The following is a 14,904-nucleotide window of genomic DNA, read 5'->3' as shown; positions in this document are numbered from 1 at the left end:
ATACAGGCTTCAGAGTCAGACCCCGGCTGTACCAATGACCAGCTGTGTAACCAGAGGCAAACTGCCTACTGCTTCCAGCCTCCGTTTCCCAATTTTAAAAATGAGACGTGAAACACCAAATTCTCAGTTATGTTGAGGATTCAAGTAAAATAATGAAGTCAAGGTGCCAAGCCCTATGCTAAGCATGTCAATTTTAATAGTGTTTCAGGAGGACTGTGAGCTGCCTTTATGGAAGCGAGCAGAGGTATTACTACATTTAGACAGTTTCTTATACAGTGTTGTTACCTGTGTATAGGAAGTCTGTGCACCCAACGATTACCGGGGGGATTAGACCCACGGGAGGCAGGTCAAAAAGCCAGCAGACCCAATTGCCTCCTTTCCAAGTATCCTGTTTGCTGGGGAAGCGGCAGACTCCCAGGCAGACTGAGTTGGTTTTTCCGAAAAGTTCCCAGAATGACACTTGGGCTCTGAAATCTGCTTAAACTGGAAACGTGCTCATTTGCACAGAGCAGCGGGGCGGCAGTGTCAGCAGCTACCTGCCCTTCACTCTCCCAGGGAGACCAGCCAGAAGCACCTTTAGTCCGGCTGCCCTGGGAAATGCAAAGCCTCCAGCGCCTAAGGCCGGCTCTTCAAACACCGCCAGGCTACTACAAAGCGCCGTAATTCTCCTTTATTGGGAGATAAAAGGATTAATTCTACCAGCCCTGGCCCTGAACGGGAGTGAAAAGCAGTTACATTCAGCTGTCACTGTGCATTAATAGCTGGGGAAGGCTCAAGGCAGCAGGCTCATTAGATTCTGCAAACTGCTGTAGGCTGTTTCAGCTCAAGCATGAGTCCCTTGGAAGGGGGGAGGGGAGTGGGGGGGGGGGGGGGCCCACGCTGGGAATTAGTCTCCAAGTGGCCAGTTCCTGCTCCTCACCTTCCCCGAATGTCACGCCCCTTTTGGAGCCACTGGGAATCCATTCCTGTGGGTTGAACACCGGAAGGGGGGAGGGGAGAGGAGAGGCCAGGGGCCCTTGTTCTCCTGGGATTTTAAAATGAGGCAGAATTTATTCGTGACTGGGAGGGGGAGCTATCTGTGGACCTATAATGAGTGCAGGTGATTTGTTAACAAGGAATCTACCTAGTAATATTTTAGGATAAATATTTTCCATATGTTAGGAAGTTTATATACTTCAGGTTCATTTAAATAATTAAACATGTTAAGAAGGTATGTCTGATTTCTACAATTTGTAAAAGTTGAAATCTGTTTTTGATTTCTGACCACTGATGGCCTCTTTTTCTACAAATATAACCCAATCTGCATGTTACATGTTTTTAGTGCATTATGTCTCACCTGCTTAACTGTGAAACTCTGGCCACTTCCGTCCTGAGGGTTTTTTCTTTTTCTTTTTTGACCTTCTGGCAAACCAGAGGTCATGGTTAGCTAGGAGGAGGTATGACCTAGCTCACCTAACTCACAGCCTTTTCTGTTCCTCAGCTCCTTAGCTCAGGCAGACCCAGGACCCCTGATAGGCCTGAAATCATTGTGGCAGAAACAAATTAGCTTTCATCAGATCCTTTTCCCCGGGGCCCACAGCTAGACTACATTTCCCAGCCTCCCTTTCGGTAGGGTGTAGTCACGTGACTAGGTTCTGCCTATGGGAACATGGGAAGAATCTTTATACACTAGAACCAGGCCTGGATCATATAAACCACCTCCGTGCATGCCCTGTGGGTGTTCTGAGTGAAGTTTTACTGAAAGGGAGTTGGGGGAGGTTACTGTGGCCACCTCAGGCTCAGCCTGCTGGGGGCTGGTGTGTTGGGACAGGGGGAAGGCATGGGCCCTGTTCCACTGGCTTAGGGTCCAGGATTGCTCTGTGGATCAAAGGCCGCTTTCTCAGTCTGTGAACTCAGCTCAATAGAAATGTCTGCTCTGGGGTTTGGTGAATGGATGGTGTTTTCTCGGACAGTCCTTTCTTTTCACCCCAGTGTCCTCCTCCTGACCAGGACCGAGAGACTGGGGTCAGCCCGAATTCTGGCTCAAAGGCTGCGTAGCAGGTCCCTCGGCTGGTATAGCTTGGCCAGGCTCGCAGTCCCCCCCGTCTCCCTCCCCATTTCCAGGGAGGCCAGGTGGAGGAGGCAGGGCCTGCCTGGGACAGGGAAAAGAAGGGGGGACTTCGAAGGGGGTCTGATCTGCCCGCTGGGCCCTGGCACAACAGTGCAGGCTTGCTGTATCCAGAGCCCAAGCTCCTATTTGCTAGAGAAAACCTCAGCAGAGGCAAAGTTTGCCAGGAGTTGGGTACTTCAGATCAGAGGCTTACCTGAGCAGTTGGAAATCACCGCCTCCTGGGCTTTGCTTTTAATCCAAATGGTTCGGATCACAATGGTGTAGATGACGCTGTGGAAAGGAGCAAAGGTAATAAATGGCTGCTGGGTGCCCACCAGAAGGACACAGGAGGGCGGCTTCCACTTCCTGAGTGTGCGGTATGGAGGGAGGGGTGGAGGGAGGGGTGCTCTGTATTTGCTCATTATAGACTCAGAGCCGATTGCAGCTGAAAGCCACCAGAAAGATCAGCTGGACGCAGCTACTTTTTGAAGTGAGGAGGCTAAGGCTGGTGGCCTTAAATTTTTCTAAGGTCACCCCAGTGGTTAGAGATATAGTTGAGATTAGAATTCAGACACAGGGCTTAGGGTGAAAAAGATTTAGATTTGTAATCGGCTCTGCTGCTTGCTGGTTGTATGACCTGGACCTTAGTCTTTACTATGGCCCATGGTTCCTGCCTCCAGTGTTCAGGCCCGTGTGATCCTCTCCATTGGGTGTGACGGGACCTGTGACTTGCTTCTAATCGATGCATGGGATGAAGGTGATGGGATGAAGGTGATGGGATGCTCATGGTCACATGGGAGTGTAGCATCTGTCTTGCTAGTATCTGCCTCCATTGCTGGCTTTGAAGAATCATCCTGGGGCTGCAGAATCATGAGTCCTCCAACCCCAGGGAATTAGTTCTGCCAAGAACTTGTGAGAGGTGGGGAAAGATCCTTCTCTGATGGGCAGCCCAGCCCTGGATGACACCTTGGTGGGTGCCTTGCCTCAGCAGATGACCCAGATAAGCCATGAACAGACTCCTAACTCACAGGAACTATGAGATAATAAAGTGTGCTGTTTTAAGTCATCAGGTTCATGATCATTTGTTATCAAACAATAGATAACATAGCAATTAGAGTAATATAGCCTGAATGTATATGTCCCTCCAAAACTCAAATGTGGACATGTTAATGCCTGATGTGATGGTACCTGAAGGCGGGGTCTTTGGGAGATGCTTAGGTCATGAGGGTGGCGCCCTCATGAATGAGATTAGTGCCCTTCTAGAAAGAGACGCTCGCCATTCCACCACGTACAGACAGAGAGAAGTCTGCAGCCTGGAAGAGGAACCTCACTGAACTCTGCTGGTACCCAACCTCAGACTCGCAGCCTCCAGGACTATGAGAAATGCATTTCTATTGTGTACAGTCTGTGGTATTTTGTTGTAGCCCAAACAAACAAAGACAGTGAGCCCCGGTTGGAACTGGAAAATGGAGTTAACAATACAAACCTCTTCAGAGATTTCTGGGATCAAATGTGACAACATTTAAAGGGCCAGCCATAGTGCTGGAAAATTAGCCGAGACTCAATAAATGTCATTTTCTGTCCTTCTCTCTTCCCCATTTTTCACATAATTTCACAGCTCCTCTTATGCGATATAATATGTGCCTAACAGGAAATCAACATGTTAATGACTCAAAAGCAGCGGCAAAATTTCTATCCTATGTCCCTTTTGGTAAATATAACAATCAATAGCCTTCTTTTATGTCATTTGACATTTCCAATATATTAAGTAACTCCACTAAAAACTTGGGGGGAAAGCACTGCTTTATTTTAAAACCCCACCAGCTTCCCTCTTGAGAACCACTGGGTAAGAGAGAAATCGGAGCTCTAGTCTGCAGTGGCTGAGAAGGCACTAATTGCTTTTAATGATCTTTAGAATATAACTTAATTAATGACTTGTTAAAATGCTCTGCTTCTTAATGCTTTTGCTGTCTTGTTCAGCCAACCCCTCTGAGCGCTCTAAGAAAGCTAGAGGCCTTTTTGGAGCACCCCCCCTTCTTCTCAGATAGCTGCCCAGGGATTTTTCTGGAATTTGCATGTCTACATTAAAGAAACAAATGAGAACAAAAATTACTAGTGAGTCTATTCTTTACTCTAACTCGAACATTTGTTAGAGCAGGGAAACTTTTCCCCAAGGAAATGAAATCCAAGGAAAGCTTACAGCCACACGAGGTGCTGTATATTATAATTGCAAGTCTGGTACTTAATTGATCACTAATTCAAATATTTATTAACAATTGAGCAAGAATTCAAATATTTATTGACCACCAACCACATACACGGTGGGAATGAATAAAGGTCTTATATGTTAGGGGTGTGGGCCTAAGTCACCTCCACCTCATCTTTGTTTTTTTAAAATATATTTTTATTGATTTCAGAGAAGAAGGGAGAGGGAGAGAGAAATAGAAACATCAGTGGTGAGAGAGAATCATCTATCAGCTGTCTCCTACACACTCCACACTGGGGAATGAGCCTGCAACCCGGGCCTGTGCCCTGACCAGGAATTGAACTGTGACCTCCTGGTTCATAGGTTGATGCTCAACCACTGAGCCATGCTAGCCAGGCCCCCCCTCATCTCTAAAGGACCAGTGAGGCAAGTAGAAAGCCAGCACCAGCTTTACTGTTAGCCGGGAAAATGCCTAGTAAGGAGGGCACCCCTTTAATTTATTACCCAAATCAGGCCACTTCTTGGGGTGTAACAGTCACGCATCAGAGAGACCTCAGAATGACCTCTGTCTCCTCTTTCTTCCTCATTTCTTTCTTTGAAGTCACCAGCAAGTTGTGTGGTTTGTCCCTGCAAAGTGTCCCCATTACCTGCCCCTGCCTCACCATCCCCGCTCTTCAGGACCCTTACCATCTCTGTTTATGTGTGTTGGTGGGTTTTCACTGTGATCAAATACACAGAACATAGCATGTATCATTTTTACCGTTTTTAGGTGTGCAGTTCAGTGGCATTAAGTACATTTACATTGTTGTGCAACCGTCACCACCGTCCATTTCCAGAACATTTTCATCTTCTCAAACGGCAGCTCTGTCTCCATTAACCACAGAAACATGGAAAGCTTCGTGAATTGATGTGCTATTCTTACCCAGAGGCCACACTATCTTCCCTGCATCACTCCAATCTTAGTGTGCTTGCTGCCGAGGTGAGCACCCCTTCTAGTCTCCTGCCGATTATTGCCTCAGTCTTCTAAGATCTCCACTCTGCTACCATGTCAGATGCTCACCCCACCATGGGAGCTGGTGCTCCCGGGCAGAGAACTGTCCCCTGGCTCCAAAGCCCTCCAGCGCCCCCTCTTTCCTACAAGATGATACCCAGTGTCTTACGTGGAGCACCTGAAGCCTTCCCTCATCTCCCTCAGCCTTCCTCACCTTGATCATTACCATCCTCCACATAAGCATAAGTGACACACATAATCTATAATACAGCAATAAATATTATATAATACATTGTATATGAGTATGAAGGAGCAAATGCTGTGAAGGTATAATGTAGGGCAGTGATGGCGAACCTTTTGAGCTCGGCGTGTCAGCATTTTGAAAAACCCTAACTTAACTCTGGTGCCCTGTCGCATATAGAAATTTTTTGATATTTGCAACCATAGTAAAACAAAGACTTATATTTTTGGTATTTATTTTATATATTTAAATGCCATTTAACAAAGAAAAATCAACCAAAAAAATGAGTTCGCGTGTCACCTCTGACACACGTGTCATAGGTTCGCCATCACTGACGTAGGGTGATATACGCGTATACAATAGGGGCCCTGACTTGCCCTGGGGGTTAGGGACACCTTCCCAGAGGAGGTGGCCATTCAGCTAAGATCTGGAGAAAAAATGGTGATTTAAATGCAGAGGGAGATGATCCCTCAGGCAGAGGGAACAGTATGTGCAAAGGCTCAGAGACAGGAGGGAGCATGGCACAATTGAAGAACTGTGTGCGGGCAGTGTGTGTGTGTGTGTGTGTGTGTGTGTGGCCCAAGATGAGGGGGTCCTTGTACACAGGGTTAGAGGTCTTGAGCATTATCATGAAACAATGGTTGCTTGACAGTTTTTTGAATATCAGACCTTTTATCAGTGTGGATGTGTTGTTTCTACACAGGTGCAGAAGCTGGTGTCTAAACTGAATAGTCCTGGAAAGGTATACCAGATGTTCCTAACAGCACTGCCTCAGGAGTAGGACAAAGGGGATGTGGGGGGAACATTTTTCTCTTTCATTTCATACTCTATTGCATGCTTAGCAATTTTCCACACAAAATAATGGCTCTGACTGTCATAAGGAATAGGGACATAAAAGGGGTAAGGATAGATAGGAAGCTATTGCGCTGGACAGAATGAAAGATTGTAATAACCCTGGGAGTGTAAACCGCCTCAATTGTCCTTGAATTTTATTCCAAGTCTTGGTGAAATGAATACACAGTGTGGCCTAAAGTTAAGGGGGTGAGAATATGCCAGCCTCTGCATGGGCTTCCCAGTCTGATCCCCGTGCCCCATGCAAAACCAATGGATTTGTTTCATAGACCACAAATCAGTGCTCCATGACAAACGTGCTTTTACCCACTTACTCCTTCACAGTTGTCGGCCATGGGTCTTTTCTGCCTCTACCCTGATCTCATGGAGATGAAAATGAAAGGAGAATGAGGTATCAATTAGGTGCAAGCAAATAACCACAGCTAATGCAAAGCACTGCAGCAGGGCTGACAACCTCCCCAGCGGCAGTTAGACAGGTATGACACGTGAATTTGAAAATAACGGAAGTTGTGATGACCCAGAAAAACACTGTATTGCCTTTAATGTCACTCACTAGGATTTCAAGTCCTAGGAGCCTGATTGAACTAATGACAGAACAGCTACATCTTTATTGCCACAGACAGTACAACCCCTCTCTTCCTCCCTCTTTTCCCCCCTCCTTATTTCCATCACAGATATTTATGGAGGATTGACCGTATGCCAGAAATGGGTCTAGGCACTATATAGCCAGAAATGTCGATGTTGTGTGTGTGTGTGTGTGTGTGTGTGCATGCGCGCGCAAGCTGGGGGTATGCTATTTCCAAGGACAACACAAAAACACCCAAGTTGGGTTGTAGGCAAGTTTGATGAGAAGCCCTGGTGGAAAGAAGCAGCTCAAGTGAATGGGGGACACTTCAGGCAGTGAAAGACCCACATGGCAGATCTGGCTAGACAGCACAGGGGGAGCCCCTGCTTCACGCAGGCATCCGCCCTGCTGAGCAAGGGTTTTGACTGATTTCATGAGCTGATAGGAAATCAATCAGGAGAGAAGCCAGGACCTGCGGCTGTCCCTGAAATTGATCATGACAGCCTGAGCCATTTCCTCCCAAATACTTTCCTGGGGCTGGGACAGGCCTCTCTCCTCACCCACGTGCCCCTGCTAATGTTGCTATGACTTCCCTTTCATTGGTTGTCTAAATAACCTTCATCTCTCCTTCAAGATTCCTCCCAAATTCAACTTGGTGGGGAGGAGCATAGTAAGTTGAAATGAACTGCAGAGGCTAATGTATCGATTGAACAGAATGACGGGACCATCTGTAATCTCAGCCAGGCTACTGGGCTGGCTTGTGGGGATCACTCTGCCCAGTTTGACCTCTGATGGGGAGCAAGCCATTTCGTCCCTTTTAGCCCTAAGTCTGTTTTTGTACAAAATTCAGCTTTAGTTATTTTTTTCTGAGACTAAATGTGAGCAAAGAGGAAGAACAAGTGATTCCCATAATATCAGAAAACACTTGGAAAATACCTACCCACTTAATGATCAAAGAAATGCATATTGAAACAATGAGATAGCTTTTCTTTAAACTCTATGACTGGCAATCTAGATATATATATAAGGCTAATATGCTAAGTGTCCGACCATCTGGGTAATGACGTCATGTAGCAATGCCTGGCTTCCTCTCCCTAGCGATGACTAGCCTCCTTGCAGTTTCTTCAGCCCAGGAACATGACTTGCTTCATAGCCAGGTGCAAACATTTCACACTTTAACCAAATGATTGTGAAGCATATTCCCGTGCCTCATCTCATTTGATCCTCACAGAGTCCTGGAATAGGTAGATAGGAGACTCGGTAGAATCCTATTTTCTTTTTATTAGCTGGAAAATGGAGATTTAGAAAGCTTAGAAACTTGACCCGACTGAAAAGAAGAAATGGTGGACCTTGAAAGTGACTTCAGGTTTTCTCACTGCACAGAATATAGTCAAACACTGCTGCAGTTAAATATTTTACCCTCTGTTCTCCCTGCATGATCTACAATAATAATCTGCTTCGTATTGGTATTTACTGCTGTGTTGCTGACAATTACCTGAAAGAGAAGTTGGGGTGCTTCACTGGGCTGGAAAAAGTTTAGCTAAATCAGAAAGCAGATCTAATTAAGCAAGTTTATTCTAGATCTATAAAAGGCTAAGTTGACTCACGCATGCGCAATACATATAAAGCTCTCGCTGGCGCCAAATACATGCCTGTGTTTCCATCAGTCATTGTTGATTGTGAATTTGGTTGAAACTTATAGAGAGAGGGCGAATAGCAATATAAAAATATTTCTTCTAATTAATTCCTTCTTCTGTGTACAAATCCATGCACTGGGACACTAGTGATTTAATAAAAAAAATGGTACCACCTCCCATTGGGTCAGGGGGAGAAAAACCAGAGTTCTTATTTGCTGTTGGCAGGAGCCCTTTTTCCCAGAGGACAGTTGATAACTATGCATCAGTCTTAAAGTGAGCATCATCTTTGATCTAGCAATTCCACAAGAAGGACTTTGGAGGTACTGATCAGAGACTCAAGTGATTTTTTTTAAGGACATGGGTTTTTATCATAGCACTAGAGGCCCAGTGCATTAATTTGTGCATGGATGAGGTCTGGCTGGCCCGCCCTGATCCCAGCCTATTGGGGGCAAGGAGGTTGGCCAGCTGGCCCCGCCCCCATCAGGCGGGTTGGCCGGCTGCAGTGTGCGTCATAGCAGCCAGTTGTTCCGGTCGTTCTGGTCGTTCCAGTCGCTTGGCTTTTATCTATCTATCTATCTATCTATCTATATCTATCTATCTATCTATATATATATATAATATATATATAGACTATATATATCTATATATATAATATATATAGATATATATATAATTATATATATAATATATATAGATTATAATATATATATATTATAATATATATAGATAATAATATATATATATAGATTATGCTACCAAAGGCTGATTTCCTTTGCCAAGGACAAAGTATGTGAAACCCCATGGCAGGCTTGGGGACACTCAAAGGGTGCAGGATCGCAGGATTGGCATGCCCTGTATCCACACTGAACACCCAGATAGCTCCCTGCAGCCCCACCCATGCACTCACCCTTCCAGAGGTGGCCCTGCCACATGACCAGGTGGGGCCTGTCCTGTCCAGGTGGCTGTGGTCTTCTTTGCTGAAAGACTAGCTCTGGCCCACCATTGGCCACAGGACAAAGGGTGGTTTCTAAGGCCCTTCCCAGTCGAGCCTCACCCCAACCAGAAAGAGCTTACTGCCAACTTCTCTCCCACTGGCTCTGCCTGCCTGTCCTTTCCTGTTGCCACACTCACTCTGACCTCCGGTCACCAGGGAGCCAACTGCCCCTCTGCTTTCCCCTTCTCCTGTCTGAGTTCTTCTGTCCTTCAATGTGGGTTCCGGGAAATGCTCCCTGCCATTACCTGACCTCCTGCACACACACTCGACTTATGTTTTGTGTTATTGTTGTTTTTGCTCAGTTTTTTTTCAACTATCTTTTCAGTGATAAGATCTCTGGAACTGGTACTATGTCTTATACTTGAAAGGCTGGACAAAGAGCAAGGTGTGAAATCAGACCTGGGTTCAAATCCTGTGTGATGTTGGGTAAGTTACTTAACCTCTCTGAGCTTGAGTGTCATCATTTATTAAATGGAGACAGCAGTAGTTCTTTCATAGAGTTGAAGCGTGCGTAATGAGGTAACTGTTAGCCACTTAGCCCAGTGCCTGTCTCATAGCACACACTCAGCAAATGTTAGTGCCCTGCCCCTTGCTCTACTTCAGCGGTTCTCAACCTGTGGGTCACGACCGCTTTGGCAGTCGAACGACCCTTTCACAGGGGTCGCCTAAGACCACCCTGCATATCAGATATTTACAGTGCGATTCATCACAGTAGCAACATGACAGTTATGAAGTAGCAACGAAAATAATTTTATGGTTGGGTCACAACATGAGGAACTGTATTTAAAGGGCCAGAAGGTTGAGAACCGCGGCGTCTACTTGGAGGAGTTGGGCTTAGCACAAGCTTTAGCTAAAAGCGTGTGGCCCAGCCACTTCCCCCAAGAACATGAGGAACAGTGAGTGGGCTGTAGGGGAGGAGAGAGGCAGTTGACAAACCAGGAAAGCTCCCTCGGGGTCTGGCCGGCGGGCCTCTCACCTGAGGATGGCCAGAGGGATGAAGTACACCAGGAAGGCCACGATGGTCATGTACGGGGTCCAGTAGGAGTCATCGGGCCACAGGGCCCAGCACTGCACCTCGCCGTTGGAGAGCTTCCTTGTCCCGAATATGATGAGGGTGGGGATGGCGAACAGGAAGGAGAGGCCCCAGGCAGAGGCGATGAGCACCTTGGCTTGCTTTTCTGCTCAGAGAAAACAGTGGAAGGGCTGGGCCTCATTAATTTCGTAGTGAGGAAATAAATGGCTCTACATATTTAAAAGAACGCTATGATATTCATCGCGGCCTTCCCTGTAATTTAGGGTGCTGTTCCGAATATTGCACAGTGTCTTCCAGAACTCGTCATATTTGCGCTGAGCTGAACAGTGGGGTTTTTTAACCCGGTGAATATGGGGAGGCATGTAACTGACCATGCTTCCCTCTTGGCTATAGACCCCAGGCCCTCCACCTCCAGCAGGTGTCCTGAGACACCCCCGCATGCTTCCTGATACGTACTTTCCCTTCTCTCCTATTTCTTCAACTTAAAATACGCTGGTGGAGGTGTCTTTTTATAGACCACATTCACTCCTTCCTGGAGCCTGCTGGGCATAAGCAAATGGATGAATCAGTGTATCACACCTTGGTATACATGTATCATAGACTGTCTCTCCCATTTCCCCTCATCCTATTCCCCGCTTTCTTCTCTATCATAATCCCCAGGGCATGGCAGTGCTCAAAAGCTTGGTGTTGGACACACACATACACACACACACACACACACACCCCTTAGATAAAGCCTATGAAACAGGTAAATTAAATTACTTTGAATTGCACACAATAAATTGATATGTTTCAGGTTAAAATTACCTTTTTGCATGTGGTCACTCTGGCGTGCCCAGCTCTCATTCCCAGAAGTGAGGACTAGGTGGTGGGCGTCCTTGCAGGCAACTGTGTATTATTCGGGGATCTCCCTTTTTCTTGCATTCTCTCCTCTGCCTTTCTCAACAATACCTAGCATTGCTTTGACTTTTTCTTTATATTAATCTTATCATACTGCTTGGGTTACTCTGCATGCTGTCGTATCACTGAACATTTTTATGTCAATGCACATTACTGCCCATGGCTCTACCACATCCTCATTGAGAGAGACAGGGTATGTCACAGGCAGCTGAGCTAGACCCCACACCATCTGAGTCCAAATCCAGTCCCTGCACCTACTAGCTGCATGACCTTGGACAGGTTACTTTTACTTTCTTAATTGTAATTGCCTAGACTGGAAGATGCAGATAATACTAGAGCCTACCTCACAGAGCTGTTGTGAGGATTAAAATGTTTAACATATGTAAAGAACTTAGAGTCATGGATGGCACATAGCATGCAATCAATGCAACTAAGCTACTAAAACTTCTACAGGACAACTAGCCATTCCTCCATTGAGGGACATTCCTCCATTGAATTCCTGCTATTCTAAGCAATGCTACAAGACACAGCACATGTATACATGCACCCAGAGAAGATGCCAAGAAGTAGAATTTCTATGTCAAGGGCTACAATTCATTAGATATGGTTAAGTTGCCAAAGTATCTGCTCCAATAGTATGTATTCAGTAGTATCTGATGACATTAATTCTATTTAGTCTAAAGTTCTGCTTGCTCTGTTAATTTTGCTGCCTTGGGTGTAAATTTTGCAGAATGGTATTTTAAAGACATTATCTATTTTCCACAACTTGGGCTTTTGTCACATTTTTAATGACATTTGACTATACCTTGTAGTCAAGATTGTATAGGAGGCCTACAAAATAGCAGTTGGTTGAGGCAGCTCACCTCCTTGCAGGAACTTCATGGGGTAGACGATGGCGTGGTATCTGTCTATGCTGAGGGACACCAGGACATAGCTGGAGGCGTAGAGCAGCACAACCTGGAGGCAGAAGTGAGAGGAGCTGTGTGACATCACAGAGGTGAGGGAAGGTGCCCAGTGGAAAGAGGGGTGCTTCGTGCTGTTTGGAAACTGGGGCACTGAACCCTGGGGGAGGAGGGGTTGGGTTAGGGAGGGGAAGGCTGAGTCCCAGTCTAGGAAGCAGATTGCTGTTCTTGATGCCGGAACTGGCATTGCTAGTGGTGACAGTTGAGATGGTCCCAGCTCTCTCTGCCTCACTCACTCGCTTGGTTTCCTGGAGACTCCGCATTTCAGAATCAGTCTCTGTTTGGACATTTTCAGGGTACATTTGTTGGTGCTTGACTTTTAAAGCGAAATCTAATTTTCTCTGTCACCATGGACATTCCAGAATAATTAGAAACAAAACGTCCACTTGCCTTTTATCTGTGCGAGTTGTTGAGAGATGATGAAAGAAGGGTTTGGGTTGAAACAGGCTGGTTTAAGTCATTTGTCACCCAGGGAGCAGACACTCAGAGCTCCCCTTCCTGTACTTCCCCAGTAGAACTCCTCCCTACAGTAGGTCCTCGGGTCTCCCCTTCCTGCTCCCCACCCTCTCTTTTATTAACCTTGTCCAGCCCTGTAATTACCCTGTGTGCAGTGCTATTTGCATACTTTGCGAGAAGGAAATTGGGATATGAGACCTTAGTATCCCTCATGTGAAGAGCACACTCAAACTGTAATGACAGGAAATAGCTCTGAAAGGAGGAGCAAGGAGAAAAATCCTCAGCTAACTCTGAGCCTCTTTTCTACTCGGAATGTAGCATCCCTCTGCCCTAGAACCGTCAGGTCAAATCCAGAGCACGTAGAGGAGGAATGCAAAGACTGGAGTTGAAGGGTGACTGTCTGAATTTTTCTAAAATGAAAAGGAAATAACATGACTTTGACAATGACCTTTGTCTGAATTTGTGCCTTTTTGTTTTTTTTTCCCTGGCTCAGACAAATCCCAAGCAACTACATTGCTGCACTTTATTATCTTTATTTTTATAGCACAACCACAAGACAGCCCAGCACTAATATTTCGAAAGGTGTCGCCGGGTGGGGGTTCTGAGGACTGATCAGAGATTGAGGGCTCCATGAGGAATTTAAGGGGAAGTTCTCCTCTTGCTAAAAAGGTGATATAGGGACAGGAAGGAAAATGATGGCCAACTTTAACCAAAACATCAGACAATCGATTCCCTAGAGAAAGTTGGGATTTCTATGTGTGGTCCATGAATTCATAATTGTTAGGGCTGTTGAGGGGGTGACCTCAGAGAGGGGATGGGAGAGAGAGCTCCCCGGGGCAAAACCCTGGGAGGTGGCATGGTGCCCGGTGAAAAGGTCATCAGAATCTGCGCCATCGGAGACTGCTGAGTGAGGTGGCTGACAGCAGCTCCGAATCAGAGCAGGAAGAAAGGTCACGGTGAAGAGCGCCCGGAGAAACGGGCAACGTTAATAAAAGCCATCTATTGGGAGACACCGTCAAAGAGAGTATTTAATTTCAGGGCTCTTGGAACATCTAAACAGGGGTAAAAAAATATTAAAGGTTATCTTAAAAAATGCATCTCAGATGGTCATGCTTTTCTTCACAAAGATAAATGAAAAAGAGTATAAAAACATGTTCACAGTTTTGAAAGAAAAAGTATGATCCAAGGACTTTATAAATATATTTTTATGCCAAGGCACAGAATTATTCATATATATATATATATGAATATATAACAGCACTTCTCCTTCCTGAAAAATCTTCCTTGAGGAAATATTTCTGCCAATTGGGAATTGTTTCAAAATGAAGAACTAAAGAAGAGGGAAGAGATTGAATAATAATAGCTAAGGTATGCAATGAGTCAGAAAAACACAAAATGTTTACAAACAACTATGAATATAGTTATGAAATTTTTCAGAAAAAAATCTGGGAAGTTGAGTGAGAAAAGAGGGTAGAAGGAAAGAAGTCATGTTACATTTCCATTTAGGCATTCAGGCGTCTCTTTTGCTTTTTACTTTGATATTAAATTTAAAATTAAAGATAACCTACATAGAGTGAAATAATAATGGAGAAAATTATCTTATTAGTTTCCTATGGCTACTGGAACAAATTACCACAAACTTTGTGGCTTAAACCAGCATGAATGTATTCTTTCATTTTTGGAGACCAGAGGTCCGAAATCAGTTATAGAGGCTCAAAATCAAGGTGTTCCAGGACCCCCCTTGCCTTGGAAGTGCTGAGGAGCATCAGGACCTCCTCTCCAGCTGCAGGTGGCCGCCAACATCCTTTGACCACACCCATCCCACCTCCGAGTCCGTGGTTACCATGCCTCCTCTGTCTCTGAGTCAACTCTCCCCTTATAAGGATACAGGTGATTGTAGCAGAGCCACTAGGATAATGCAGAGTCATCTCCCCACTTCAAGATCCTTAGTTTAATCACATCTGCAAAGTTTTCTATG

At 45.5% G+C, this 14,904-nt stretch overlaps 1 protein-coding gene across 2 annotated transcripts in view; it reads right to left on the bottom strand.

Annotated features, from left to right (window-relative positions):
- NPSR1 (neuropeptide S receptor 1) overlaps window positions 1-14,904 on the bottom strand; it is a gene marked incomplete at both ends in the record, with an annotated part of 65,143 nt that overhangs the window by 4,767 nt on the left and 45,472 nt on the right. Inside the window, 3 exons of one of the 2 annotated variants that reach the window (XM_081102539.1) lie at window positions 2,304-2,380; window positions 10,552-10,753; window positions 12,372-12,465. In XM_081102539.1, the coding sequence (XP_080958665.1) occupies window positions 2,304-2,380; window positions 10,552-10,753; window positions 12,372-12,465 (373 nt within the window). The remainder of the gene's footprint in view (window positions 1-2,303; window positions 2,381-10,551; window positions 10,754-12,371; window positions 12,466-14,904) is intronic. The other variant, XM_081102540.1, reaches the window with a different exon arrangement.

The sequence above is a fragment of the Myotis nattereri genome (assembly GCF_964212035.1).
Source record: "Myotis nattereri genome assembly, chromosome: 11".
NCBI classification, from domain to species: Eukaryota; Metazoa; Chordata; class Mammalia; order Chiroptera; family Vespertilionidae; genus Myotis; species Myotis nattereri.
This window is presented reverse-complemented; position numbering and strand designations above follow the sequence as displayed.